This window comes from Chenopodium quinoa, unplaced genomic scaffold, assembly GCF_001683475.1.
Source record: "Chenopodium quinoa cultivar QQ74 unplaced genomic scaffold, ASM168347v1, whole genome shotgun sequence".
Lineage (NCBI taxonomy): Eukaryota > Viridiplantae > Streptophyta > Magnoliopsida > Caryophyllales > Amaranthaceae > Chenopodium > Chenopodium quinoa.
In genome coordinates, this window is record NW_018742204.1 from 13,769,868 (window position 1) to 13,797,096 (window position 27,229).

The following is a 27,229-nucleotide window of genomic DNA, read 5'->3' on the forward strand; positions in this document are numbered from 1 at the left end:
GCAAAATAAAATTTACACATGATAATATAGAGTACCATCAATAAACAAATTATAACATGACAACTCCAATAACAATCAAATTATAAACAAAAAACTCCAAAACATTGATAGTGTGATTACATATAATAAATAATACAATCAAATTAATCAAACATTATCAAAGAAGTTTGTGTGATTACCTTCCGATTAGTTACAATCAAACGACAACATTCAAGACAAAGTATATGCAGTGTCGTTTGGAGAATCCAATGGAGTTTGATTTTACAAATCCAATGGAGTTTGGAGAATGAAATATTGAATGAAGATGGGAGAATAATAATGAAAGAAAAACTTTAATGAAATATCAAGTTTGGAGCTAGATCAGGAATTCACGCATAAAAAAGATTTCGGCAAACTTTTTTTTTCTTTTAATAAAATATCATTTTGAGGGTTAATAATATTTATTGGGTTTAAAATACTTTATGTATGCTTAAAATTGTAGAGTCCTATCTAAAAAAAGGAAGGGTTTTTAAAACTTTACGAACTCTGAATAAAAATATGAGATTAGGAAAGTTATATAATATATAAAATTAAGCTATATTTTTATAAAATATATTTTATAAAATCATAAAATATTCAAGTATTACAAGGAATGTTAAGGGTAAGGAAAAACAACCAAAAGAGGTAGGTACTGGGAGTGACAAGGGTAAGAGAAAGGGGCAAACAATTAGTGTTAGTAGGTTATGGGAGTGAAAAGTTATCCCCTTCTCCAATTTCACCACAAACTGTCTTCATGACTCAAACATTTCAAATTTTGTTGAGAGTTTTAACTCAACACTTGAAGCATACAAATGCAGGCTAGCTTAGTATTTACATTACTTGAAGGTAATGTTTCAAGTTACTTGCATTTCACATGAGATTTGAATGAGTAATGTTTTAATATTTGCTCTGTTATTGTCGGTACAAGAAGAGTTTGCATGGTCATGATAGCTTCAAGGCATGAGAATTCAAATGACTTGAGTGATGATGAACTCTGCCCAAAGATAGCAAGGTTGGTAAGAGACATCAGCAAAGCCACTACAACCTACAGAGCTTACTAGTCAAGCCTAAGGGAGTATGAGATTCATGATGGTAAATCACAGTTCCCTCTTAGCTAGCTTAAACAACAAGGTTTTCTCATGTGAATCTTGGCAATTGTCTAGCATATTACCTAGTAGTCATTCTTTTCGAGCAAATAACTCATGCTAAAGTTGACCCTCACAAGTATGTTAGTTCTTGGTACTCTACAAAGACCTATAAACACGTTTACAGTCATTTCATAATTCATATCCTAGATATTAGTCAATGGCCTCCATCTAATTCTAAGAACCCCCATCATGTTAAACCACCAAAGATGAAAAAGGGGGGATGGTAGGCCTACCATAAATAGGAAAAGGGAAGAAGGAGAGGACCGGCCAGGCAAAAGATCCAAAACTATGTGTTGCACTAATTGTGGATGTTTTGGACATAATTCGAGTACTTGCAAAGGAGGGTTGATTGGAAAATATTTAAGGGATGAAGAAGCACATGTGATACAAATTCCAAGAGCAAGAGATCAAACAAATGCTGCAAAGTTAAGGAAGCAAGAGCAAAATCAAAGGGTGAAGGGTCTGGTGCAACAGAGCTCACAAGCTCACAGTTGTCAAGTTCGCCACAAGACTTGTCACAATCCCAAAACTGACATCTAAATGCACTTATATTATGAGATATCTAGATGTTTTAGCCATTTTTGAATTATATTAAACTAAGTTCTATGAAACATTAGCCATAAGGTTTAAATACTTTTGATGTAGCTTTATTAAATAGTATCCATAAGTCAATAATCTCCTTTGATGTAACACTTGCAAACAATATGCTTGGGTTGCTTTGTTTTCGGTATAAAACTTGTTATATGCAGTTTCTATATGGCACTGACTTTTTGATGCATTTTAATATGTGATATTGTTATTGCACTTTTAATTGTTCATACTTACATAAACAGGAAACGGTAATATATTCATAATTCTTAAAGCAAACCATTTATTTAGATCAATTGATATTACATCTCAAAACTTAGTTCTCATTGCATCTCACAAACTCATTCATTTATGAATTTATTTCAAAACAATAACTAATAAGACCAAACACATAACAATAGTAATTTTTATAACCATATGAACAAAAGCAACAAATTCATCCGTCTTCTTCATGAATTCAGTTAATGCCCTTAAAAGTTGAACAAATGCTGCTTCTGACATGTCATCAAGTCTGCACCAACATCCCCTAAAATATGTTCATCAGTCACCCACAAGAAGAAGTCACAAAGCCTGCATTTGTAGTAGGGCCTTTTAGGATTTGCTGTCTCCCCAAAACCAAACCCGATGATAAACAACCTTTCACCGCCACTATTGGTCGGGTTCAGTATTTAATCCCGAGAGTGCTTAGAAAATAGTATTTGATTAAATTCAATTTTTGAATAGTCCATGGATTAGTCTTGATGTTTGGTCAAAGCATAGGTTTAATTTCAGCCCAAACTTATTATTTAATTTTAGCCCAAACCTTTTTTTTATTATTTATTTTGGCCCAAACTTTTTATTTATTTTATTTATTTTAGCCCAAATAATAATAAAATCAGAAAATGGCCCGAAATTATCAATCGGCACTTAAAATGCTGAACGAAATTAGGGTTTAAAATGAATTTAGACGGAAAAGCGGACTGAAAATTCCCACGTCACGACAACAGTCCACCGTGTCACGGGAAACTTTCCCGTCTGATGGTGGGGTTCCCCGTGACACGGGACACTTGCTGTGACACGGGGGTTTTAGTGTCCTTTCCGCGTAAACCCTTAACGCGTTTTCTCCTCCCGTTCACTAAATATTTCCCGCATCACACAAATTTGTATTGTGTCACGGGAAAGTTTCCTGTCTAACGGTGGGATTTCCCGTGTCACGGTACACTTTGCCGTGTCGCGAGATACTTTTTTAGGGTTTTTATCATTTTAGGGTTCCGTGTGTTCCCTCATCACATTTTCTCTATAAATACCCCCTCATTTATGATGTACGGGGGAATCAATGAATTCTCTAGTTTTTTCTCTCTTCTATGCTCTAGCCTAAACACTAGCCTACCCATTATTCTTTCAAAATTCCTTCTTCAAGCACTCCAAGGAGTCCATACTTTACTCGTGGTTCTGTCCTTAAGCCAAGGCGTGAAAGGTAGAACTGTTTGAGGGTTTGGCCGGCCCCAAATCAATTCTATTTAATTTAATTTAATTTAGTTATTGTTTTATTATTATTTCCTTGAATTTACTAACTCGTTTATTATTTTGTAGTTGCAAACAAACAGAATCAAAATAAGAATTATGTTCCTTTTATTTCTATTATTTTTCTAACGATTTTGTATTGTTAAAATTATGGTTAAATTGCTTCCAATGTTAATGTTTATTTTATTATATTTATTGATCACTATTTTGTGTGTTTAAAGGGAATATGTAATTGAAAATCACGTCTAATAAGATAATTTGGACAACCAGTTTAAGTTCGTTTTTAATCTTGTTATTTAATTCAAGTGATCACAAATATTTTAGAATTATATGTTGCATTAATATTCAACCAATTTAGCTAAATAATAGTTTGGAGCGAATTGAATATTTTGTTTATATGCCTTTGAGATCGCAGGAATCACTTTTCACTATAAGAATTGAGTAGCGGGCAATACGGGCGAATGTGGCTCCATAACTCACTTCGTACCTTCATCCCCGATCCTCCTTTCGTGGTTCCGAACCATATGGAGTTAGTAATCTCATGGATTATGAATGGAGTGTAACCTTCACGGGTCAATTGTTGTTGCCTATCGTTGTCCCTTATTGTGGTTGCCTTAAATGATCCGTGAACGGTTTACAAGTTCCTTAAAAACTTGTTGGCGGCTCCCTACTTTCCTTGTCCCTAATCGTATATGTCAATTCCCACTTCCTATGAGTGTCAAGCATATTCACACCATGCTTTAACGTAGGCGCACTTCGAGCGACGCCTACAGCTGCTGAGTATGAGAACATGATGTGTGCAGATCTTGGAGTATTAGAGTTGTAGGTAATGCTTTTGAACCACACACCTCTTACATTTCTGTTTCTTGAAATAGATCTTGTGCCAGAGGAAGCCATTGCAGATTTGATAGTCAAAGTGACAAAGCAAAAAATAAAAATAAAAATAAAAATAAAAAAACGAAAGAGAATGAAATTAGAAAGGAAAGTGTGGAGAATAGCATGTATTTATAAGTGTTAATGTGGTAGGAATTGAGTTTTTATTCAAAAATGAGGGAAATTTTGGAGGAAAAGGTTGGAGGGAGATTAAATGGGAGGGCATTGAGGTCTATTTTTTTCAATTAAAAACGTTTTTTATTAACTAACTTAACGTTTTGGAAAACTGTAGTAAATTAGTGATAATTATGAGTGTACAACTAATAATCAAAACTTAAAGAAATGTATCAAAGATAAAAGTCAAAACTTGGATTACGTGTACCGGTGATGATTTCCCCATTTATTTTTTTTATATAAAATATAACAATTGATGACCAATATATATTGACTAATTACCGATTTAGTTATTTATATAATCCTTAATTTAAAATCTAAGCATTTATACTATTGGCGAGGGGCCCCCACCCTATCACAAGAATGGGGTTGTGCGGAGTCGAAACCATCCCTCCATCTCTTCACTCCTCTAAAATCTAAGCATATATATAGCTCACACATGAACTGGTTTATTTAAAATGGGAGTTTGACATTGTGCCTTTGTAGGTTATTATCCACTTTTGTATGGTGGGACATCTATACTCCTCCAAACAGGTGAGTTATAGGGAATGGACCCAACCCTATGATTGACCTTCGATAACTCCTGACTTACACTATATATTTCCTTTTTTGGAAAAAAATTCCAGTTATAGCAGTAATTGACACTATTTCATTCCTTCTAGACTTTTCAAGTATTACGTATTAGGAAACTTTGTCTTTATGTGTCTCAGTCTTCAATATTGAAAGAGACCTTCATTGTTCTGGATTTAAAAACATGTACCTCCAATTTCTGCTGTCAGCAACACTAAATGAAGTACTCCTATTTTCTTGTAGATGTGTTTTAGACTCCCTCCATAGTCCACTCCACAATAAATGGCATATACTCCATTGGCTACAAATGTTATTAGAAATCGAGTATTAAATATTAAATCAATAAGTAAATAGATTTAATACTCAATTGAATCCTACTAATTGAGTGTTGGTGTACTGGTGATTGAGACTACACTTGGTAGGGAGCACCTGTGTTCGATCCCCCGGTGAACCGGGTAGAACACAAAAAAAAAAAAAAAAAATACTCAATTGAATCCACCTTAATAGAAACCTAAGGCTGAAATTTTTAATTTGCTATAATTGAATAATTATCAAATAGGGAAAAAAATATAGGCATAATGGTAAGAATATATAAAATCAAAGAAATTTAACTCAAATTCATAATATATTACAAAAATGCCATTAATAAATAATATAATCAATTTCTTTTATTTATTTATTTATTTATTTTTACATGAGCTCAATTAAGAATAAAGATTATAAACTGCGGAAAGATTTCATCAAATTACTCAAAGGAGAGCTTTACTAACTCCATTGTAACAAACAGGACAAACATAACTAAAGTACAACATCAGTAATACTATAAATTGACGGCTTGAAAACACAAGTATACAACAATTACATTTTAGAAATTTTCCTTTTATTTATATAACATAATTTTTAATTTATTCTTCTATATACAACTTGTGTTGTACAAGCCAAAAGCCTATTATTATTATTATTATTATTATTAGGAAAAATTGTCAGGAACTACATGCTAAATAAGGATATTTGGAAACAACTACCCACTATAAAGTTTTATCAAAAAAACTATCTCCTAAATTTAAAAAGTTAGAGTAGCACTACATATTTAAATTTTCCGGCGAAAAAGTCCGGCATGTGGGGCCCACTTTTTTAATTTTTCTTCTGAAAATTCCTAATTGAAGAAGTGAAATAAAACAAGTAGGGTATGCAATTCATAGGTAATTCTTCTCTTTTAATCCATTAATTATGAATTTTGATGTTAGGGTGTAACAATTAGAAAAATTAGGGTTCTTAGAAATTGGGGATAATTTGAAATTGGTTGAATTTGTTGCTTTTAATTCAAATTGGTTATCTACTTAGGGTTACGAATTAAGGTCCAATTTGTCATTGCAATGTGTCTTTTTAGAGAAAAATTGAAAAAATGGGCCCATGCGCCGGACATTCTCGCCAGAAAATGCAAATGAGTAGTGCTACTCTAACTTTTTACATTTAGGGGGTAGTTTTTTTGATAAAATTTTTTAGTGGGTAGTTGTTTCCAAATACCCCTATTAAGCGTGTAGTTCCTAACAAATTTTTCTTATTATTATTATTATTATTATTATTATTATTATTATTATTATTATTATTATTATTATTATTATTATTATTATTTATGGTTGGTAAGGAGAAGGACCCTACCGGACCGGAACTTCTCGCAAGTCCTCCCGGCCCGGGTTAGCGGGCTAGACAATTTGGAAGAGTGAGGAGAAGATATGGGAATCCCACTCTCTCAAATTGTCACTAGTGGGGATTGAACCCCTAACCTCATGGTTGGAAGATACTCTCTTTCTAGCCTATTATTAGTTGTACATAATGTAATTAAAATCGAATATTATAATTCAAAGGATTTTTTTTGTCAACAACTACCTTTTATAATATCACTTTTGTGAATAATTACCTTACATTTTTTTTTTTTTGGGACAGGAATTTTTATTTCAGCTATTTCATCAAATGTCACTGAGCACTTTAATAATTCACCAAATGCCATCAAGGTTCGAGTTTTAAAAAATTTCACCGAGTGGCATTATTAATGATTAACGATCGTTAACTTCGTTAGTCATTAGGGTTTAAGCATGACACATGTCGATATGATTGGTTCATTTTAATCATTTATTTAAATTATTAAAAGTATCATTTTTTTTCTTGATTTTGTGGCAAAAATTATTCGGGTAAAGTTTTGGGGGTTATTTTGATCTTTCATGGGTTCAAATTAAGCTCGGAATTGGAAAAAAAAAACGTAAATGCCTCGTTTTGTGTTTCGAAAAATATCTCGAGTAACGAGTCATTTTTTGTAACCATGAAAATTGATCGAGTAAGGTTTTGGAGGTTTTTTTGAACATTTATGGATTCAAATTAAGATTAGAATTGGCAAAAAAAATAACGTAAATGCACCCTTTTGTGTTAAGAAATATCTCGATTAACGTGTCATTTTTTAACTGTGTAAAGTGTTATGGTAAGGTTATGATGGTCATTTGAGCTTTTTATGGGTCTAAAATAAGCTCGGAATTGGCAAAAAAATAATAATGTAAATGCCCCATTTTGCGTGTTAAGATCGTAATTTTTTTACCGAAAAAATTGCAAAACGGGGCATTTACGTTAACTGTTTGCAAAATATGAACTTATATTAAGGATTAAAATGACGCCTAAAACCTTAACCGGTCAATTTAATGGTTAAAAAAAGACACGCTAATCGAGATTTTTTTGACACACAAAACATGGCATTTACGTTATTTTTTTTTTTTGCAAATTTCGAGTTTAATTTGAACCCATAATGAATCAAAATAACTTCCAAAACCTTACATGATCAATTTTCATGGTTAACCCGTTAAAAAAAATTCATGGTTAAAAAATAATGAGTCGCTAATCGAAATATTTTCGACACACATAACGGGGCATTTACATTATATTTTTGTCAATTCTGAGCTTAATTTAAATCCATAAAAGGTCAAAATAACCCCCAAAACTTCACCCAAATAATTTTGTCACAAAAATCGAGAAATTTGTTTTTATATTTATTAATTAAAATGAAGCAATCATATCATGACATGTTTCATGATTAACCTAATGACTAACGGAGTTAACGACTGTTAGTCATTAATGGCGCCCGGTGAATTTTTGTAAAACTCGGTTACATTTGGTGAATTTTGAAAAATTTGATGATATTTAGTGAATTATTAAAATGCTCAGTGGCATTTGTGAAATAGCCGTTTTTATTTTGGTACAACTACCAGTTGACAAATTCTGTCAAAAAAAAATTACTTCCAAATTGGGAGTATAATAATTGAAGAGTTAGAGAATTTTTTTTTGGAGAGAATTCGATGTAAATTGGGAGTATAATAAGCACACTGAAACCACAAATGCATATTAGAAACTTAGAATTATATTATATTAGCCCCAGATTGAAACCCTTCATTGAAAGTTTGATAATTTACCCCAAATTGAAAACCCTATTATAATTTGGGTGTAAATTAGGCAAATCAAAACTTAAAAGCATTAATATGGGCTTTAAATTAACTAGGTGTAGCGTTATTAGGTGCTTAAAATAGGTTTTAATGTGGACTAATCTATGCAATTAAACTTCCTAAAAAAAACTACGTAATAAGAGTTAATTTTGTTTGAAATCGTTCAATAATGTGGGTCCCATCAATGGAAATTTTGATGGAATCCGTCAAATGGTAGTGGTTCCAAAACAAAAACTCAATATAAGATAATTGTTTGCAAACTTTAAAGTAAAAGGTTATTGTTTGCAAAAATCAATCAATCAATAACTATATACTAAAAGATACACTAGTGATGACATGTGCTATCAACTGGTGTGTCCTTAATTATTATTATTATTATTTTTATTTTTTTGTAAAAAGATATTTTAAAATGATCTTATACTAAAAATATGATTACCTGTAATTCATTTAATTGTAATTACTTAAAATAAAAGATTTAATATACTCCATATTTTTAAAAATACACTACTAACAGCTAAAAATAAAAATATCATAAAAAGATTTTAGACATATTTTGTGACATATTGTACTATAATAAATATTTTATTATTGATATGTTTTACCAAAGATTTACCTAATTATGTATAATTAACTTCATAATAAAAATGTGGATTTTTCTTGTCAAAATAACTTATTTCAATATATTCTTTTTTCCCTTCTCATTTATTTCCTGTTAAAATTATGAACATCTTAACATATATGGCACTAATCATTATTAAATTTCATTAAAACAAATGTGACTTCATACTATGATTTTCACTTGCCAATTTCCCTATATACATTATTTTTTTTATTAACTACATAGATTGGGAAAATAGTACATCTTATACGAGTAAATTAAAGTTTGAAATCATAAATATTTATTTTTTTAAGGCATCTATTTGGACATGAATTAAGGTATTTTTGGATTAATATTGTTTCCTACAATATTATCCTTTCTAGATAGGGGTTGCTATATGGATTTAAATAAAAAGTTGTATTAAGCAGTTGCTTAAAATACGTAAACCTTTAATCAATCTGGTGTATGTAATTAAATTGTACAAAAGTCAAATTGAGAGAAGTGACAGAGATTTTTATATTTACTTGGGGTAGGTTCAGTGTATAAATAATCAAGATTATTTTTACATAATTTGATAAATATTGTTCATTTAATTATCATCGAGCAAGAAACACTTTTGTGTATGCTTTGCACACAAATGTATACGATAATTTTTTTTTAATTAAAAAAACAATAATCTTCATAAAACTATAATTAGTGATATAAAGATGTTTTGTTAAGTCAAAATGATTAATGATAGTTTTAATAGTCTGTGGCACGGGATCTAAACTAGTATTAGTTTAAAAGGTAGTTGTTAACATATTTTCCTAATTCAAACACCCACCAACATTTTTTTAGAAGAGACATAATACAAGAATTAAGGATAGTTTTCTTTCAAGACTGAACTCTAAGGGCCTGTTCTCATACGTTGAAATTCAGTTCAGTTCAGTTCAGCTCAGTTCAGCTCAGTTCAGTTTAGTTCATTTCATTTCATTTCATTTCAGTTCAGTTCGGTTTATGTCTAATGATATTGCTAATGATATAAAGCCAAGTTTCATTCTTTTAAGCTCTTATTACAACGACGATAATAATAATAATAATAATAATAATAATAATAATAATAATAATAATAATGCAGCTCAGCGGAAGCGGGATAAGTATGAGGCTCGTTGTCAGGCGATTGGATATGGGTTCATTCCCTTCTCCTTTTCTTCGTTTGGTGAATTAGAGAAGGAGGCTGTTGCGTTGCTAAGCGAATTCAGAGGTTCTTGACGACGCAAGACATTGGAGCACGTGCTGCAGCTCATATTTTTACTAGGGTAGGCTTTGCTATAGCTAGAGGAGTGGGGGCCCAGATTGTATCTCGGCTTCCCACTAATTTATTGTAGGTTGTATGACTTTTTGTTTTTGAGATATAATAATAATAATAATAATAATAATAATAATAATAATAATAATAATAATAATAATAATAATAATGATGATATAATTCATTGTTCAAATGGTTCTATTTTTTTGATACACATTTCTACTGTTAAACTCATTGAGAAAATTAGAGTACTACACAACTTAAACTAATTTTCATAATCGGTTAGTTATTCGTCTTCTTCTTGTCCACCAAGCTCCTCCATTACCTCGGCATTCCTCTGAATTGACTCCCATATCTGATCAATTATTTCTTGTCATACAATATCCATAGTTGCTTTTCTGTTAGGATCGTACATAGTATGATCTTCTCTTCGCTCCATGACTTCAACTTGGTGCATGAATGGAATCCCTAATCCATGTAAACGAATAAAATTGTGTAGAGTACAACAAGCAACGATTATTTGCAACTGAAAACGTAATTTTATTTTATTTTATTTTATTTTTAAAAAAAAAATTTAAACAACAAAGTGTTTTGTGTTCTTTTGTCATAATACTATTTTATTTTTAAATTATATAGTATATGTGTTTAAAATGTTTTGGGGTTTCATGTTTATAATATATTTTCCAAAAATATTATAATTATAAATTATATTTTTCATAAGTATTTTAATATGTACATATGTATATACACATATTTATAGTAATAAATAATCAAAGATCACTAATCCGTAGTTAAAAATCACTAATTACTAAGTTCAGTTCAGTTCACCTCAGCTCAGTTCAGTTCAGTTCAGTTCAGTTCAGTTGAGTTCAGTTCAGCTGATTTCAGTCAATGAGAACATGCCCTAACTTATAAACAGCCATGGACTATCTAGATACTTTCGGAGGCGATGAACGAAACCCTAATTAAATTTGTGAGTTTGCACTCATTTGGCTTGAGATCCATGGATGAGTAGTTGTTTGGGTGAAAAAACCCATATGACTTAACTTTGTAGATACATTCGGAGACGATGAAACCTTAAAAAAATAAATAAATAAATAAAAAAGGAAAAAAAAAAGGAAAAATCTAGCAATGTAGGCTAGAAATACCGTCCTAAGGGAAATCCTAGATGGAACAAAAAAAAAAACCCTCCCAACCTAATAGCCACCGGACTTTACATAAGCAATATGTGAAGAATATTAGCAAGTAAGATATGATAGCTAGAATTATGCTTATTATCTGATTGATGTAGGTTGTATTTTGTGAAGAATGTTGGGTTGCCAAGAACATTTCATCTCTTTTCGTCGCTCTCAAGCCTCAAGTTGTCGTTGCTGGCTGAGGTTAAAGGCCAATGAGGTGGTGAAAAATCAAAGCAAGGAAAAGAAGCTGAATTAGATGCTAAAAACCATAAACATTACTTTTTTTTTTTTTACTTATCTTGTATTAGTCTTAAATACCTTCTTATATATAAAATGATGCATAAAATATTAAAATCCTAAGAGTATTATCGTACACTCAAAGTAGGTTAATATTATTAGTTGCATATATACTTATCATTTCATATATAAGGTCTAATCACTATACTTAAATTGTTAGTTGTAATTAAATGGCATAGTAGAGTGACGTTCTCAATGTAGAAAAAAAAAATTGTGAGTTAGTTAATGGTAAATAATACATTTGACATCGCGAAAGTGAAAAATAAAATCAAGAGTTCGTTAGCTTGAACCCCCTAACACATGCTTAAGTTGTTAAGTCCCTTCATAATGTTCATTCAAATTAAAAGAAGAAAATATATGTCCATGGATAGTAATGGCAAAGTGTTAGTGGACCAATTCAATCAAAATCTTAAACTTATAAGTTTTTGGTTGAATTGGTCCTTTAATGTGATATCAAGAGCCAGTGTAATACAAAGGTTACGGGTTCAAATCTCATCCACCCCTCATTTCAAGTGATACATTAAGCGTAGGGTATGACTTATGAGGAGGGCTTATGCTGCATCCACACATCAAGCTAAGCCCGGCCAACGGGCCCTTATATGAGAGAGCGTGATAGAGTATAAAATATATTAGTATGCCTCAACCATTAAATAATATGTATTATACTCTATCATAAAGTGTATTTTGGACCGTCTATGTTAAAGTTGTGATGAATCTTAGTTACTCCCTCCTTTTATGTTTTGTTTGTTTTATTTGGAATGTTGAATTTGAGATGATAAAAAGCTTTACTTATATAAGAATCGATAAATTAAGAAAAAGACATTTATAAAGCATTTTATTAGATTTTTCTCGATGTGTAAATCTTAAAATTTAACTATTTTTTAGCTACAAATTTTATATGCGGCCTGTTGTTCCGTGCGGTAGGGGTTACTTGAGTTTCTCGGTCAGGGATTACTTGAGTTTTCGGGGTTACTTGAGTTTCTCGGTCAAGGGTTACTTGAGTTTTTCGGTCAGGAGTTACTCGAGTTTCTTGTTCAGGCCGCATATAAAAAATTGTGACTCGAGTAACCCTTGAACAAGAAACTCGAGTAACTAACCCCTGATTGAGAAACTCGAGTAACCCTGACTGAGTAACCCTTAACCGGGTGAATCCCTCGAGTAACCCTTAACCGAGTAATTCAAGTAACCCCTGACTGAGTAATTCAATTAACCCCTGACTGAAAAACTCAAGTAACCTCTAAATGAAAAACTCAGGTAACCCTTAACAACAACAACAACAACAACAACAACAACAAAAAAAAAAAAAAAAAAAAAAAAAAAAAACTTGGTAACCCCTGCCGCATGGTGTGACCTGCTACACCAAAAAATTACTATTTTTTAGCATTTGAAAATAAAGAATATAAAATATGTGAATAAAATTAGTAAGAAGAAAAATAGAACTAAAGGAACAAAGAAAGTACTTTATTTTATAACCCTACAAAGCTCCTTTACATATATTCGACAAGGGGTTATTGGAAACACTTCTGAAATAAACTCAAATCTGAATCTTTTTTTAATTCATATTTAAACGACATTTCTACCCAACTCTTACACTATGGAAATAATAATGAACTTATATTACAACAATTGATTTATAATTAATCAACTAACAGAATCAAGAGGTCAATTAACTTTATTTTAATTAGTTTCAACTAACTACTCAATGCCAAATTGCACCTTTCTCTTGGTAGCATAGTATTAGTAAAATTAATTAATACCGAAAGCTAACTTAGCTTAATTAATTGTTGAAAACAACATATTAATTAAAGTCATATAAGCATCTCTTAAGCATCTTACTATGCTCCATTATATCTCTTTTTAGTTTTCAAAAGATGAATTTCTAGGACTTAAAAAAAATTTAAAGAATATACTATCATGATAATTATTTTTTTCCATAGTATGTGTCCCTAAAAAATAAATGGAGTTCCTTGACTAGCTAGGCCTACTAAACAAGTGAAACTACTGCATTCATGCATTGTCACCTCAATTACTACTAATAGCTACACTTTGGAATCTTAATGTTGTAATTAGCCCATATACTATTATTTTTAAATTTTCAATTTGCAGAGGAAAGAAATATTAATCAAAAATACATGTGAAGCATTTGTCCTCTAGATTCTCAATAACAAGAATCTCTTTTCTAAAACAGCCCAAATTCATAATTTCTTCCTCAAAAATGACAAATATTTTCTCTTCTGTTTTTATTTTTTATTTTTCCCCCCTACTCACTTCCCATTTAGTAGAGACATTTTTTTTCCTAAAAAAAAAAGACATTTTATTAAGGAAAATTTTTAAATACCAAAAAATGTAACTATTTTTAAACTAACCACCTGTTTAATTTTTTATTTTAAAAATCCGGTGGATTTTCCGTCTGTGGGACCCACCCAACGCTTATTTTGACCCTTTAGAGTGATTTCCCCCCGATTTTTCTCTTTAAAAACACTCTCCTAACTTCAATTCACATTTTTCTCTTTGAAATTTGGTAGGATTTGGTGAAGGAAATGTGAATTAAAGTATTGAGAGCGTTTTTAAAAAGAAAAATCGAGGAAAAAATCAGTCAAAATTAAAGGGTCAAATAAGTGTTAGGTGGGCCTACAGACGGAAAATCCACCAGATTTTTAAAATGGGTGGTAATCTGAGCATTTATTTAATTTAAGGGGTGGTAATTTAAAATTAAAAATTAAACGAGTGGTTAGTTCGAAAATGGTTACATTTTTGGGTGGTAATTTAAAAATTAACCTTTTTTAAATTTCAATTTACCCATTTTTTTTTTCCACCGATAACAAATGTTTATGAATTTAAATTTTATTACGTCACTATATTTACATATTTTCACTTACACTTTTTATTAACATATAAACAAATGTTATCATATATATAATGTTTATAGATTTTCTCCACATAAGTTTTAAAATGAAATTTTAAAACATAATAAGGTGAAAAAAACAAAACCTTAAATAGAGTATGAAATTAAAGGTATGTTTTTTTTGGACATACAAACAAATACTGAATTTATGGTTGGTCACCGATCCAACTGATAGGTTGTCATACACCTGTCAAAATTAAATTCCTAACAAAACCAACTAACAATGTAGTAGGGTTAGTAGGGTCGAATCCACATAGAGATGGCTATTCAATCTAGCTTTCAAGGTATGGAGAAACTAAACTATGTCGCGAAATTGGGATGAAAATATAGTCTAAATTAAAAGAGGGAAAAAAATAATTAATAAAAAGACCTAGGGTTATGGTTCAACATGTTTATAGTTCTAAATCTATCAAATATCAATAACAATTCAATCAATTAATTATCTAGAGCAATTGCTAAGCCTACGGTCGGGTCTTAACGCTCTCAATTCAACATATGCAGTTCGGTCGCTAACATAATCAGAATTGCTAATTATAGGTAAGCCTCTAAAAGTAAGATCTTTCGATTCAAACTCTTATTAACAAGAATTAATCAAACAATTGATCAGGTTGCAAGATTAATAAGAAAACACTATCAATTAGAGATATCAATAATCAAATCATAAATAATATCAATCAAGAATTAAAGTATAAACATGGATTCCCAAACCCTAGAAATTTAACTACTCAAACATGAAATAGTTAAAGCTAAATCTAATAAAGAAAGCATAATTTAAATAAAGAAATAACATTACCTCAATGAATAAAATTAATAAATTCAAGAACAATCCATGGAGAATCCATGGAGTTGCCCATGAGAAAACTAGGGCTAGAGAGAAAACTACAACGAACGTAAAATAAAAAGTATAAAAAGGCATAAGGGAAAAATAATATCCCTTGGAGTATTTATATTATCTTAAAAATAATCTAAAAATAATTAAAGAAAAGTAAAATATAAATTACACAAGTTGTCAAACGATTGGACGATAGAAGATGACGTGGCACGAAGATGCTCGATGGAATCGAGGGCCAAGAAAAAGACGTGCTACGATGCCCCTTGCTTGATGCTTTCGTGGGTAAACTGGAGCTATAGCTCCCTGGTCGAGTGAGCTCTCGCTCGGGGCTGCTATTGCTCGAGGCCTATGCGAGCTCTCGCTCGGGGCTACTGGGCATTGTGTCAACTTCACAAGCTTGTAACTTCTGATTTATACGTTTTATATAGGCGTGTGACCTACTGTTGGAAAGATCTTCAAGTCTAGTTTCCAAAACAACTTGCATCACTTCAATCCAAATTGTTTAACTCAAGTTATGATCAAAAGAGTGAGAAAAGGTCAGTTTTGCCACTTTGTAAAACATCGTTTTACTTCGTTTCTAGCTCAAATTCATTTCCGTAAAGTACATAACGACCCTTGTGAATGCTATATTCATGTCTCATGCACATATTAATAAAAATCAACATCCAAGAACATGGGATCTCCAATTAATAAACTCAATTCATCGGCTTCCATCCAAATATCATCCGAATCAACTCCAAACACTACGAAAGCGTCCAAATGTCTATCAAATCACCTGAAACATTAAGAAAAACACAAGCGGAGCGTAATAGAGTACAAAACAAATAACTTATGTATTTACGACCTAAAAAGCGACTAAAAGGCCTAAAAAGCAACTATAAACTTATCATAAACGTGCCTATAAATCCTATATAAATGTGATTCATCACCAACCACAAATTTATGAGCATACCAAAATTTTACAAATACAAGATTTAGAGACTAGATAAGTTATGCAATAGTGATCGAAACCAAACTAGGCTAGACCAATAAAACTAGTCAAAAACCTGGATCAGGACCAGTTTGGGCAAATTTTAAACTATTTCTACATTCAATTTTTTAAAAATATAATAATATTTGAAATAAAATATAAAAAAAATAAAATTAATTTTAAGTATATAGCTCTCAATGTAAAAATCTTCCTAAACTATTAAAGGTGAAAATTCCTTTCCTTAGAAGTTATACATTATTTTAAACTAATAATAAAACCGAACCAAAACTAATTTATACATGAGACTAATTAAGGACTAATTCTTTTCACCTAAAAAGGTAATTTGGTTTGAACATTTTAAGGTCTGGTCCGATTTAAATAATTTGATTTGGTCTCTGATCTTGTTTGGTTTGGATTTTCTATCATTGCATTTGTTAACAAATCTATCTTATCTTATCTACATTTTTCTTATTTAATTTGAACATAATCTGAAATAAGTTAAAGAGAATAAATCTAAAACTGAAACAGATTGGAAACTTTTCCAATGACTGAAATGGTTCTCTTCAATCCGATCATGATATGAGGTCCGTTTCTCCGTGTTTTTAAATAACTCTTATTTAAATTTAACTTTACAAGTCCTTTTCAAATTTGTATGAAAATAGAAAAGTTACAAATATCTTAATAAACTTTGTCATACCCCCTACGTGCTCCTTCTAAGTTCTAACATATATACCCTTCAATTTGATGACATATCTTATTTTTATGATCGTTCTTGTACTAAAAATTATTTTGTGGTACCAAATTGTACTAGGAGAATTTTCGTTTTGTAATAGCACAAATCGCGTAGTCCTAAGCCCGCTAACTTTCCTCATTTTCTAAGGGGTGTGAAAAAAAATTGATGCACAGATGTGGGATAAAAGTTTATTCTTCATTTTGCTATCACCAGGCTGGAAAAAAAATGGAGTATTTATTCTTCTATCTAAGATGCCAATGTTGATTTAGACCTAAAGTATTGTGTTGAGAAGAGTACAATGAGATGTATTTGGCTTAATGTAATTACTTATAACTTTAGATGCACGCTACCAACAGATGAATCTATATGTATGTATTGTCACGTCAAATGTGTATGCTATAATATTGGTCCTCATTTATTTGTTATCATTAGTAATATCTTGACGCAAAAGATCTCCAAAAGTTTTGTTGTATATGACAAGAAAAAAAAACAGAATACGTTGTCTAAGAATTTTACTTGTTCGAACCTCCTTATACCATCCAGCTATAAGCATTAGAGTTTCTATTCATGGTTGGTTATGTGTTTCATGTCTCATATTACCTAGCATACTTGTCTTGAAACAAAGAATGCATTGGGAAAGAAAATGTACCAGAGAGAATAAGGTTGAAGAGTAAAAGTTTAAGAAAGTTTGCTCAAAAAGGAAACTGCACACATTATTTATAACGACATAAATAAGCAATAAAACAAGTCTATATAATAGGACTATAGGAGAAGGACCATTCAATAGGATTCAAGGCCTCTCCAGTTCTCCTATTCTCCTAGAAAGTAAACATACAAATAGAGGTGGCCAGTGGGCCGGGTTGGACCCAGCCCACCCTAACTCGCACGGCTGGTGGGTCACGTGGGTCCGACCCGGTTTCAATCCGGCACAGCCCGGCACAGCTCGGATTTAATCCGGGTTGTGTCGTGGGTCCAAAATTTTCGACACAACCCATTTCAACCCAGCTTAGTTTAACCCGTTTGATTCGACCCAAATCGCACAACCCGTTTTGACTCATTTAATTCGACACACCTAGCCCGTGAACCCACCTAACCCGACCCACCTGGCACAACCCAGCCCGCACGGCCCACCCGCACGAATGACCCACCCAACCCGCACGAGCCAACCCACCTAACCCGCACGCATGACCCACCCAACCCGCACGCATGACCCACCCGCACGGCCACAACCCGCACGGCCGCACAACCCGCACGGCCCGCACAGCCCGCACAATTCGCACGACCCGCACGGCCTAACATCCATTTTAAAAAAAAAAACGGCTAGTTTTTTGTATCTAACGGCTAGTTTTTTATATCTAACGGCTAGTTTTTTAAGTGTATGATCATCCATTCTATTTTTCCTATAAATACCAATTCCATTTCACTCAAATTTTCACACAAATTCAAGCTTTCTTTCTCTCTTACTTAAAAATTCTTATTGTTCTCAAATTCTCAAGTGTTATATAGAGTTATATTTTTGTTAAAAAAAATCTCCTTAATATTATTATTAGTATTCTTAAGATTCTAAAAAAAAAAAAGTTCTTCTCCATATTATAATTAGTAATCATACAAAAAAAAATGAGCTCAAGAGGAGGAATGGGAAGGAGTCAAAGTGGTGGTCGAAGTGGTAGCCAAAGGAGTGGTGGTGCAAATTTTTCGTATGAAATTAATACGGAAAATTTAAACCAATTTGTCAATGAATATGGAGATTATGGTTTAGGAGATAGGCAAAATATTCAAACGTCTCCACCACAACATTTCTCCCACGAGTCCCACCAATCATCAAGTTCAACTATGCCACCTCCATCGCAACCAACATCTCAACCTTCATCTCAAGGTAATTTCTAATTAAATTTTTATTGTTATGAATATTTAAAAAAACTATTATTAATGATTATAAAGTTAGTTTAGTTTCCAATTTTCTATGATTTACAATTAGTTAATTACCATGAAAAATGCGTTTAAATAAGTATAATTAAAATATTTAAAATTTAAAAGCTTATTTTCATGAATAGCATTTAAAAATTAATTTTAATAATTTGATTTATGAAAGGTGGTGGCGGTGAAAGTAGAGGTCGAGCACATTTTTCTTGGGTGTGGAAACATTTTGAACGAGTTGAGGTCACACCCCCGGGATGGCAACCTGGTCAACCAAAGAGGTTCACGTGTACATGCCTAGTTTGCAAGGCGCTAGGTGCAAATGTCAAGTCATATAATTGGAAAACGGGAGATGGAACCGGAACCTTGAGTCGACATTTGCAAAATAAACACGACTTGTTCGAAAATGGCCCCCGTCCTTCGGGGGGTGGCGTCCAAACACAATTGGGTGGATACATGAACCAACCCGGCGGAGGTACACCTTTCATTTATAATAAAGATAGAATGATTGATGAAATGAGTACTTTAGTTATTGCTAATGAATACCCTTTTAGTTACGGTGAAAATGCAAACGTTGAGCATTTTAATAAAGTTGCATTACAACCTGCATTTACTCGTGTCCCCCGAAATACCCTAAGACGTTATACACAAACTTCTTATTATAAGTATAGGAGTGGTTTGATTGAATTATTTCGTACTTTTGATGGTCGTGTTAGTTTTACAAGTGATACATGGACTTCTAGTTTTGGCGAACCTTTTCTTTGCATTACTGCTCATTGGGTGGATGATGATTGGTTTATTCAAAAACGTATACTATGTTTTCAAGCTATGGAAGAAAGGCATACCGGTTTTAACATCAAAGTTCGTATTTTGGATTGTTTAAAAGAATTTCACTTGAATAATAAAGTTTTTTCTTTGTCTCTTGATAATGCAACTGCAAACACAAAGTGTATTGACTATTTGAAAAATGACTCCGAGTTGAATTTGTTGTTGGGTGGTAGTCTCTTGCATGTTAGATGTTGTGCTCATATTTTGAATTTGTCTGTTCAAGAGGGTCTCGCTGAGTTGCAACCATTGCTAAACCCAATTAGAACAGTTATAAAATGGATTAGGATTACTCAGTCAGTTAGAAGAAAGTACATAGCTATGTGTAAAGAGAGAGGTCTTAAGAAAAGACAATGGTCTATTGATACCCCTACCCGTTGGAATTCTACTTTCAAGTTGTTGAGTGATGCTATAAAGTATCGTGATATTTTGACCCAACTTTACAATGAGACTCGTGTTGATCCTACTGAGTTAATAACCGAAAGTCATTGGACTAATGCTTCTTTTGTTCGTGATGTTTTAAATGCTTTTGATAGTGCAACTCATATTTTCTCTTATATTTATGAGCCTAACGTTCATTTAGTCATAATTGAGTGTGTTAAAGTTGTTCACACCATCGAAGAGCATATGAAGATTGATGGACTTCGTCCCGTTCTTGATAGCATGAAACGTAAGTGGCATACTTATTTTAGTGAATTTCCAATCATTTATGGAATTGCTGCTATTCTTGACCCCGGTGTCAAAGCTGAAGGTTTGGAAAATCTTTTAGAATTTTATTATACAAGTTTAAGTATCGATTATGATGTTAGTGAATATATTAACAAATGCAAATCTGTTTTGGGAGACCTTTATGATCATTATGCATCTATTTATGGTTTTGATTTGGCAACACCAACTACTACTAGCACTTCCGATTCTAGATTTGGTTTTCTTGATAAAGTTATGAAAAAAAAACACAAAGCATCTACATCATTCTCATCATCATCTTCTTCAACACTTGCTATTAATGATTATTTGTCATATCAACATGAGACCAACAACAACTTTCAAATTATAAAATGGTGGCAAGAACATAAAAAAAGTTTTCCTATATTGGCGAGAATTGCAAAAGATATACTTGCAGTTCCCGCTTCATCTGTTGCTTCCGAGTCTGCTTTTAGTGCAGGTAGAAGAGTGTTAGATGAAAAAAGATCTCGCTTAACTCCGGAAAGCATTCAAATTTGTGTTTGTAAGAAAGATTGGGATCAAGCTGAAAGAAGAACTCAAGGTTTAAAGGAAGACGAAGACGATGAAGATGATCCTGTGATGATATTGGAGTCGTCAACGGATGATGCAGCTTCCGGGGATGATGATGCAACAAACATGGGTGGCTAGAAAAGTCTAAATCAGGTACGCTAAGAACTACGTGGGCTTTGATTCTTTCGGGATACGTAGGCAACTTATTTTTCGAAAATTACAATTTAATTGCAAAATTAAATTTTAGTTTTCTAAAGATAGGTCCAAGCCCCCCCCCCCCCAAATTTCAAAAGAAGTACAATATAAGAACTACGCTGGCTTTGATTCCTTATTTTATAATATAAGGATACGTAGGCATCTTAATTAAGAGCAAGCCATCAAATTGTTAATTTTGTAAAAATTAAAACACCACACAACCCACCCGACCCTAACCCACGAACCCACCCGACCCTAACCCACAAACCCACCCGACCCTAACCCACCTAACCCACAAACCCACCCGACCCTAACCCACTAACCCACCCGACCCTAACCCACCTAACCCACAAACCCACCCGACCCTAACCCACTAACCCACCCTTCGACCCACCCTAACTCACTAACCCACCTTGACCCGTCTAACCCACGAACCTAGCTCGACCCACCCATGACCCGTCTAACCCACAAACCCAGCTCGACCCACCCACGATCCGTCTAACCCACAAACCCAGCTCGACCCACCCACGACTCGTCTAACCCACGAACCTAACCCTGGTGTGTCCAACTTCTCCGACCCAACCCACGACCCGGCCCACCCTACCCTACGTGTGTCGTGCCGTGTGTCATGAAACCCCAACCCGCGACCCACCTAACCCTAACCCAGCTCGCACGGTGGACACCTCTACATACAAATATACAATAACTTTTTATGCTTAAATGTATCTTCAACCCTAGCTAATTCCTTAAAATATCACACTTACCATTTTGAAGAATATTAGTTATGGTGTAGGCTTATAGCTAGCTATGTTTAAGATATAAATTCCAACAATAGGCTTTATATAGTACGAGTATAGTTTATATGTCCTTTTCTCAAACTGTTTTTTAATTAATGGTTATGATAGTAAATTATTATGGAGTAGTAGTAAGTTGGTATATATTGGTATGTAGTTGTATATTTTAATACATGGAGTAGCACATCAAAGAGAAACTCCAAACCAAAACTAATACAATAGGATCATATTTATATGTTATGCTTATCCAATGTATTAAAATAAAAGATGGAATAATCATGTAACTAGAAGATGTTAAAAAAACTGTTGGTTAATCGTCTCACAATGTACAAATTGCTGTCAAAACTCAAATGAAGGTAAAGGCAAAGATACAAAGGTTTAGATCATCATTTACATGGTGGCATATTAACAAATCAAACAGTAAAGTTTAAAAATAAAAACCAAAAAATGTCCACCAAGTAAAAGATTGTCTTATAATTTTTGTAGGTACCCACAAACAAATGTAGACAAGATTTAATCTCAATTCACGACACACCACCATAACAACAGTTAACGCAACCAATCCGCGCCAAGTACATTACAGAGAAACTAAGGAAACCATCATACATTTCAAAATTTCATCTCTTTTTTTTCCTGTGTTTTGAATTTATGAAAAACCAAGGTCAAAATTTTTTGAAATTATTCTAGCCTCCCTAAAAAAAATCCTTTCACGTTTCACCCACCATATATACATGGTAGTAGTTAATATTCAGGGAAAAAAAATAACTTCAAAAAAAAAAAAAAATAATAAAAAAAAAAAACAGAGGAAAAAAAAGCTGTAAAATATAAACCTACTCACTCCTCTAAGAAGTTCTTCACGATTTTAATGCTTGGATATACCACTTGTTTCTCCCATATATCACTCCAATTCTTACTCCCATCCAAAACCGCTCTAAACGTATCAGTACCGTCGATTCTATGTAGACCCCACCAGGAATTTCGCAGCCGTTGGATTTTCTCCATCTGTATTTTGGCAAGCTGACACGTGTTGTCCTTGATATTCTTCACTGCTTCATCGTATACACCTCTCCGCACCTGATCATCACACTTGAAGTACCGTTCAAATTCTGGTACACCAATTGCCTTCGTTAGCCCTATATTAGGCGCCAACTCATCAACTTCTGACTCGTAAAAATCGGCTAACTCGTTCACCATCCCCGAGTCAAGCATATCATCAACTCGTTTTATCAAATACTCGTTTAACACTGGCAATGACACATCAATCCAAAGAAAGCAGCATTTGTATCTTAACTCTGAGCTAACCGGGTCTGGGTCTGACCCGGAAAACGGGTCCGAATCCGGGTTTACGGATAAAAGAGCGTGGATTAATGAGTTTGAACCGCCGACTAATAACGGCAGTTTTCGGCGAGAGGTGATGCTGGAAATGATAGACGATGCTCGAGCTCGATATTGTAATGGGGTTAACTCTGGTTGTAATTTAGGGTCGATTTCACCGAGTAGATGATGAGGGATGTTGAGTCGGTCGATTAATGGGATTTTGTTGGTAGTAATGTCGAGGCCTTTGTAAAGTTGGATTTTGTCGGAGTTGATGATTTCGGAAGGAAAATAAGTTCCGAGTTTAATTGAAAGGCCTGATTTTCCTGAACCAGTGGGACCCATTATGACGAGGAGTTTTTGGTCTTTATCCTTAACTCGGCGGCGTCTAAGGCAGGAGAAGGTGTTCATTTGGAGTGTTGTTGGTGGTGGTAAAGGTGGTTGGTGGTGGTGGTGTTTGAGTAGAATGGGGTTGAAAAGGGAGAGGAATGAACAAGTGCGTTTGTAATGATTGCACAGTATTGTTCGGAAGGGAAGTCTCATAGGAGGAGAGAGAAAGTTAGAGAAAAAAATAAAAATGGGGATTTTGTTTTTGTTTGTTTATGGGTTGAGTTTGTTTTTATTTGAAATTAGTACGGTAATATAGGTGGATTAGCTGGAAAATGAAACACACAGAAGAAATGAGAGAGAGGAGAGAGAAAGGAGAAATTTAAGGGATGCCGAGAAAGAATGAGGATTCAGGAATGAAGAAGAACAGTATGACTAATATAAAGTATAGTTCGAGTACTTATATAAATAGAAGAAGAAGAGGTTGATGATTATGAGTTTATGACTGTGTATATTTAAATGGCAGGAGGAGTAAAAAAATAATGATGGTGGTCTGGGGAGAAAGTCAGGCGTGACCTTAGAACGAGGACGATGGAATGTTGTATAGGAATGTGGAAGATGGTCTTTTTGGTTTTGGGTTGAATCATATATATATTGTACGAGAAAGCTTATTTTTGTAATCGATTTTATACTATCCCGGATTCCCGGCTGAGGTGAGGTTGGATTTGGAGAACGACGTCCCTTTTGTAAATTGTGAAGATTTAATGTATCTTTTCAAAAAAAAATTGCACATTTTATTGAAAAAAATATGCACATTGAAAATTTTATGCACATAATCCTTCTCATTTTAAGAATTTTTTCATATATATATATATATATATATATATATATATATATATATATATTATACTATCCCCTTATATATATAATCGGATTTTATACTAAAACGCTTGACGTCACATTTGTAAATTGTGATGATTTAATGAATCTTTTCAATGAAAATTATATATATATATATATATATATATATAAATGAGGATTTTATACTATCCCCTTATATATGTTATCGGATTTTATACTAAAACGCTTGACGTCACATTTGTAAATTGTGAAGATTTAATGTATCTTTTCAAAAACATTTTGCACATTTAATTCAAAAAATATGCACATTCAGTGAAAATTTTATGCACATAAAATCTTTCTTATCCTATATATATATGCCGAATTAATATTTCTCCTTTAGTTTTTATTTAAGTGTTTAATTTTGATCAAGATTTTTTAATACGGAATATATATATATTCCCTTCGTGTTTTAATAGGTATTACAGTTTGATCGACACATAATTTTAGGCAATTTAATTAACTTAAATAAAATAAGAGGTAAGTGGGGTACTTAGAGTATTAAAAAATTGTAAAAGAAAGATAGTGGAGTTGATAAATTATTGAAAAGTAATGAATGTATGAGGAAGTATATAATAATAATAATAATAATAATCATAATAATAATAATAATAATAATAATAATAATAATAATAATAATAATAATAATAATAATAATAATAATAATAAAGTAGTAGTGGGTTTGAGTGGGGATAATGAGAAGAGAGAAATATAATATTTAAAAGTACTCTGTAACTTTTTACCCAAAAAAAACAGGAAGTGTAACACTTATTAAAATACAGCCGAATTTAAAAAGTGTAACACTTATAAAAACACGGAAAGAGTATATATTTAATTATCGATAAGTTTAAATTATAAAAAATTGGTACTTAAAAAGTATGCATTGAAACAATTCTAATAAGTACCCACGTGATTATATATTAGTCTTACTTTAAAGCAAAAACATTAGTCAAACGGATGCTTTTGAACAGTGCCAAAGTAAAACTGGGAAACTTAAATAAAAACAGAGAGAGTATTTGAACTAGAATTATTTTTACTGAATTTAATTTATTTTATTAAAATGAAATTATTTTTGTTGATCTGAAATTATTTTACAGATTTTCTATTATATTTTTTCTTTACAATTATTGATTTCTTTCTAATTATTGATTTATACAAAGCTTAGATTAATTTTGCTAAACTTAATTGTTTTTACCATATTGAACTTATTTTTTACTATTATTTTTAAATGAGTAGTAAATATGGCCTTATACTACCTTTTTTTTCTATAAAAAAAAAATCTTTAATATACTAACATTAAAACATATCCCCACAAACTATCCTTTATATAATTATAATGTTTCTGCAACCTATACTTTACATTTTAACTGACAATTTTTTTTTATTAGATACTTCTTCCATGTTTCTCATTTGAAATCTTGTCATTCACGTATTTGGAGGTCAATCAACGTATGCTTTTTTAGCTAATAAACCCTAGGATCATGCCATCTTAAAAGAGTATAAATACCGCCATCATATCTTCACTTGACAATACATTCATCGCATAATTTAAGGCAAAATGTGCAAATGTTTTTATTCTCTCCCCTCCCCCCCCCCCTCTCTCTCTTTCTCCATTTACATTTCCAACGTCTAACTTAATCGCCAGAATTGAACATTTCTCTCTCTCTCTCCATTTACATTTCCAACGTCTAACTTAATCGCCAGAATTGAACATTCCAATGATTGAAATATTCAATGTTTTTGCAAGTGATTCGTACGTAACAGTTTTTATCGCATAATTTAAGGCAAAATGCGCAAACGCTTTAACACACACACTCTCTCTCTCTCTCTCCATTTATATTTTCGACGTCTAACTTAATCATCAGAAGTAAACATTCCAATATTGAAATATTCAATGTTTTTGAAGGTGATTCGTACGCACAAGTTGTGACATTGCTTTGGTGATCTCCAAGGGACTAAAAAACCCATAAACATGGCCAATATTTGTCGATCTCATTTTGAAGGCAAAATCTCTCTCACACACGTCCCAATATCATCTTATTGCGCTATTTAACGTTTTATTTAAACTTGTTTCAAAGACAATAGTGAGGAGATTGAAGCTCTTTCTTCATAATGTGTATCGGAAAAGTAGAGTGCTTTTGTTTTAGGCATACTAATTACGAATAACACTTTGATCGTCCTTGAAATATTTTTTAAAATTATATGGATTCATGTTTTACAATATTTACTTCCTTGGTTTCATAATAATTGCATTATTGACTTTTAACACCATTCTCATACTAACTTTGATCATGTTTAATTACTACTCTGTAATATGTAAGAATGTATATATAGTTTTTCATAAGTCCATATATCATTATGCTAATGCTTATTGGGTAAGTCTGTTGGCATAGTTCCTATCGGTCCCCAGGGTCCAGGACCACAAATTTAGATTTGGTCATAGAAGGATTAAATTGTATCTGAAGAAAAGGAGAATAAATAAAGGTAATAAGAGAAGCGCAAATACCAATCAATCGTATTCTTGAATTTGGAATGAAAAGAAGTGCAATGAAATTTTCTCT

At 32.4% G+C, this 27,229-nt stretch overlaps 1 protein-coding gene across 1 annotated transcript; it reads right to left on the reverse strand.

Moving 5' to 3' along the window:
* Nucleotides 1–22,403: 22,403 nt before the first annotated feature.
* Nucleotides 22,404–24,603, reverse strand: LOC110719118 (adenylate isopentenyltransferase-like). The gene has a single exon (XM_021898024.1). It carries the CDS (start codon nucleotides 23,982–23,984, stop codon nucleotides 22,962–22,964), a length of 1,023 nt encoding a protein of 340 aa, XP_021753716.1. The 5' UTR covers nucleotides 23,985–24,603; the 3' UTR covers nucleotides 22,404–22,961.
* Between the last annotated feature and the right edge of the window lie 2,626 nt (nucleotides 24,604–27,229).

Excerpts from the sequence above, each read along its gene's own strand:
- LOC110719118 (XM_021898024.1), bottom strand. The coding sequence starts at position 23,984 with ATGAGACTTCCCTTCCGAACAATACTGTGCAATCATTACAAACGCACT.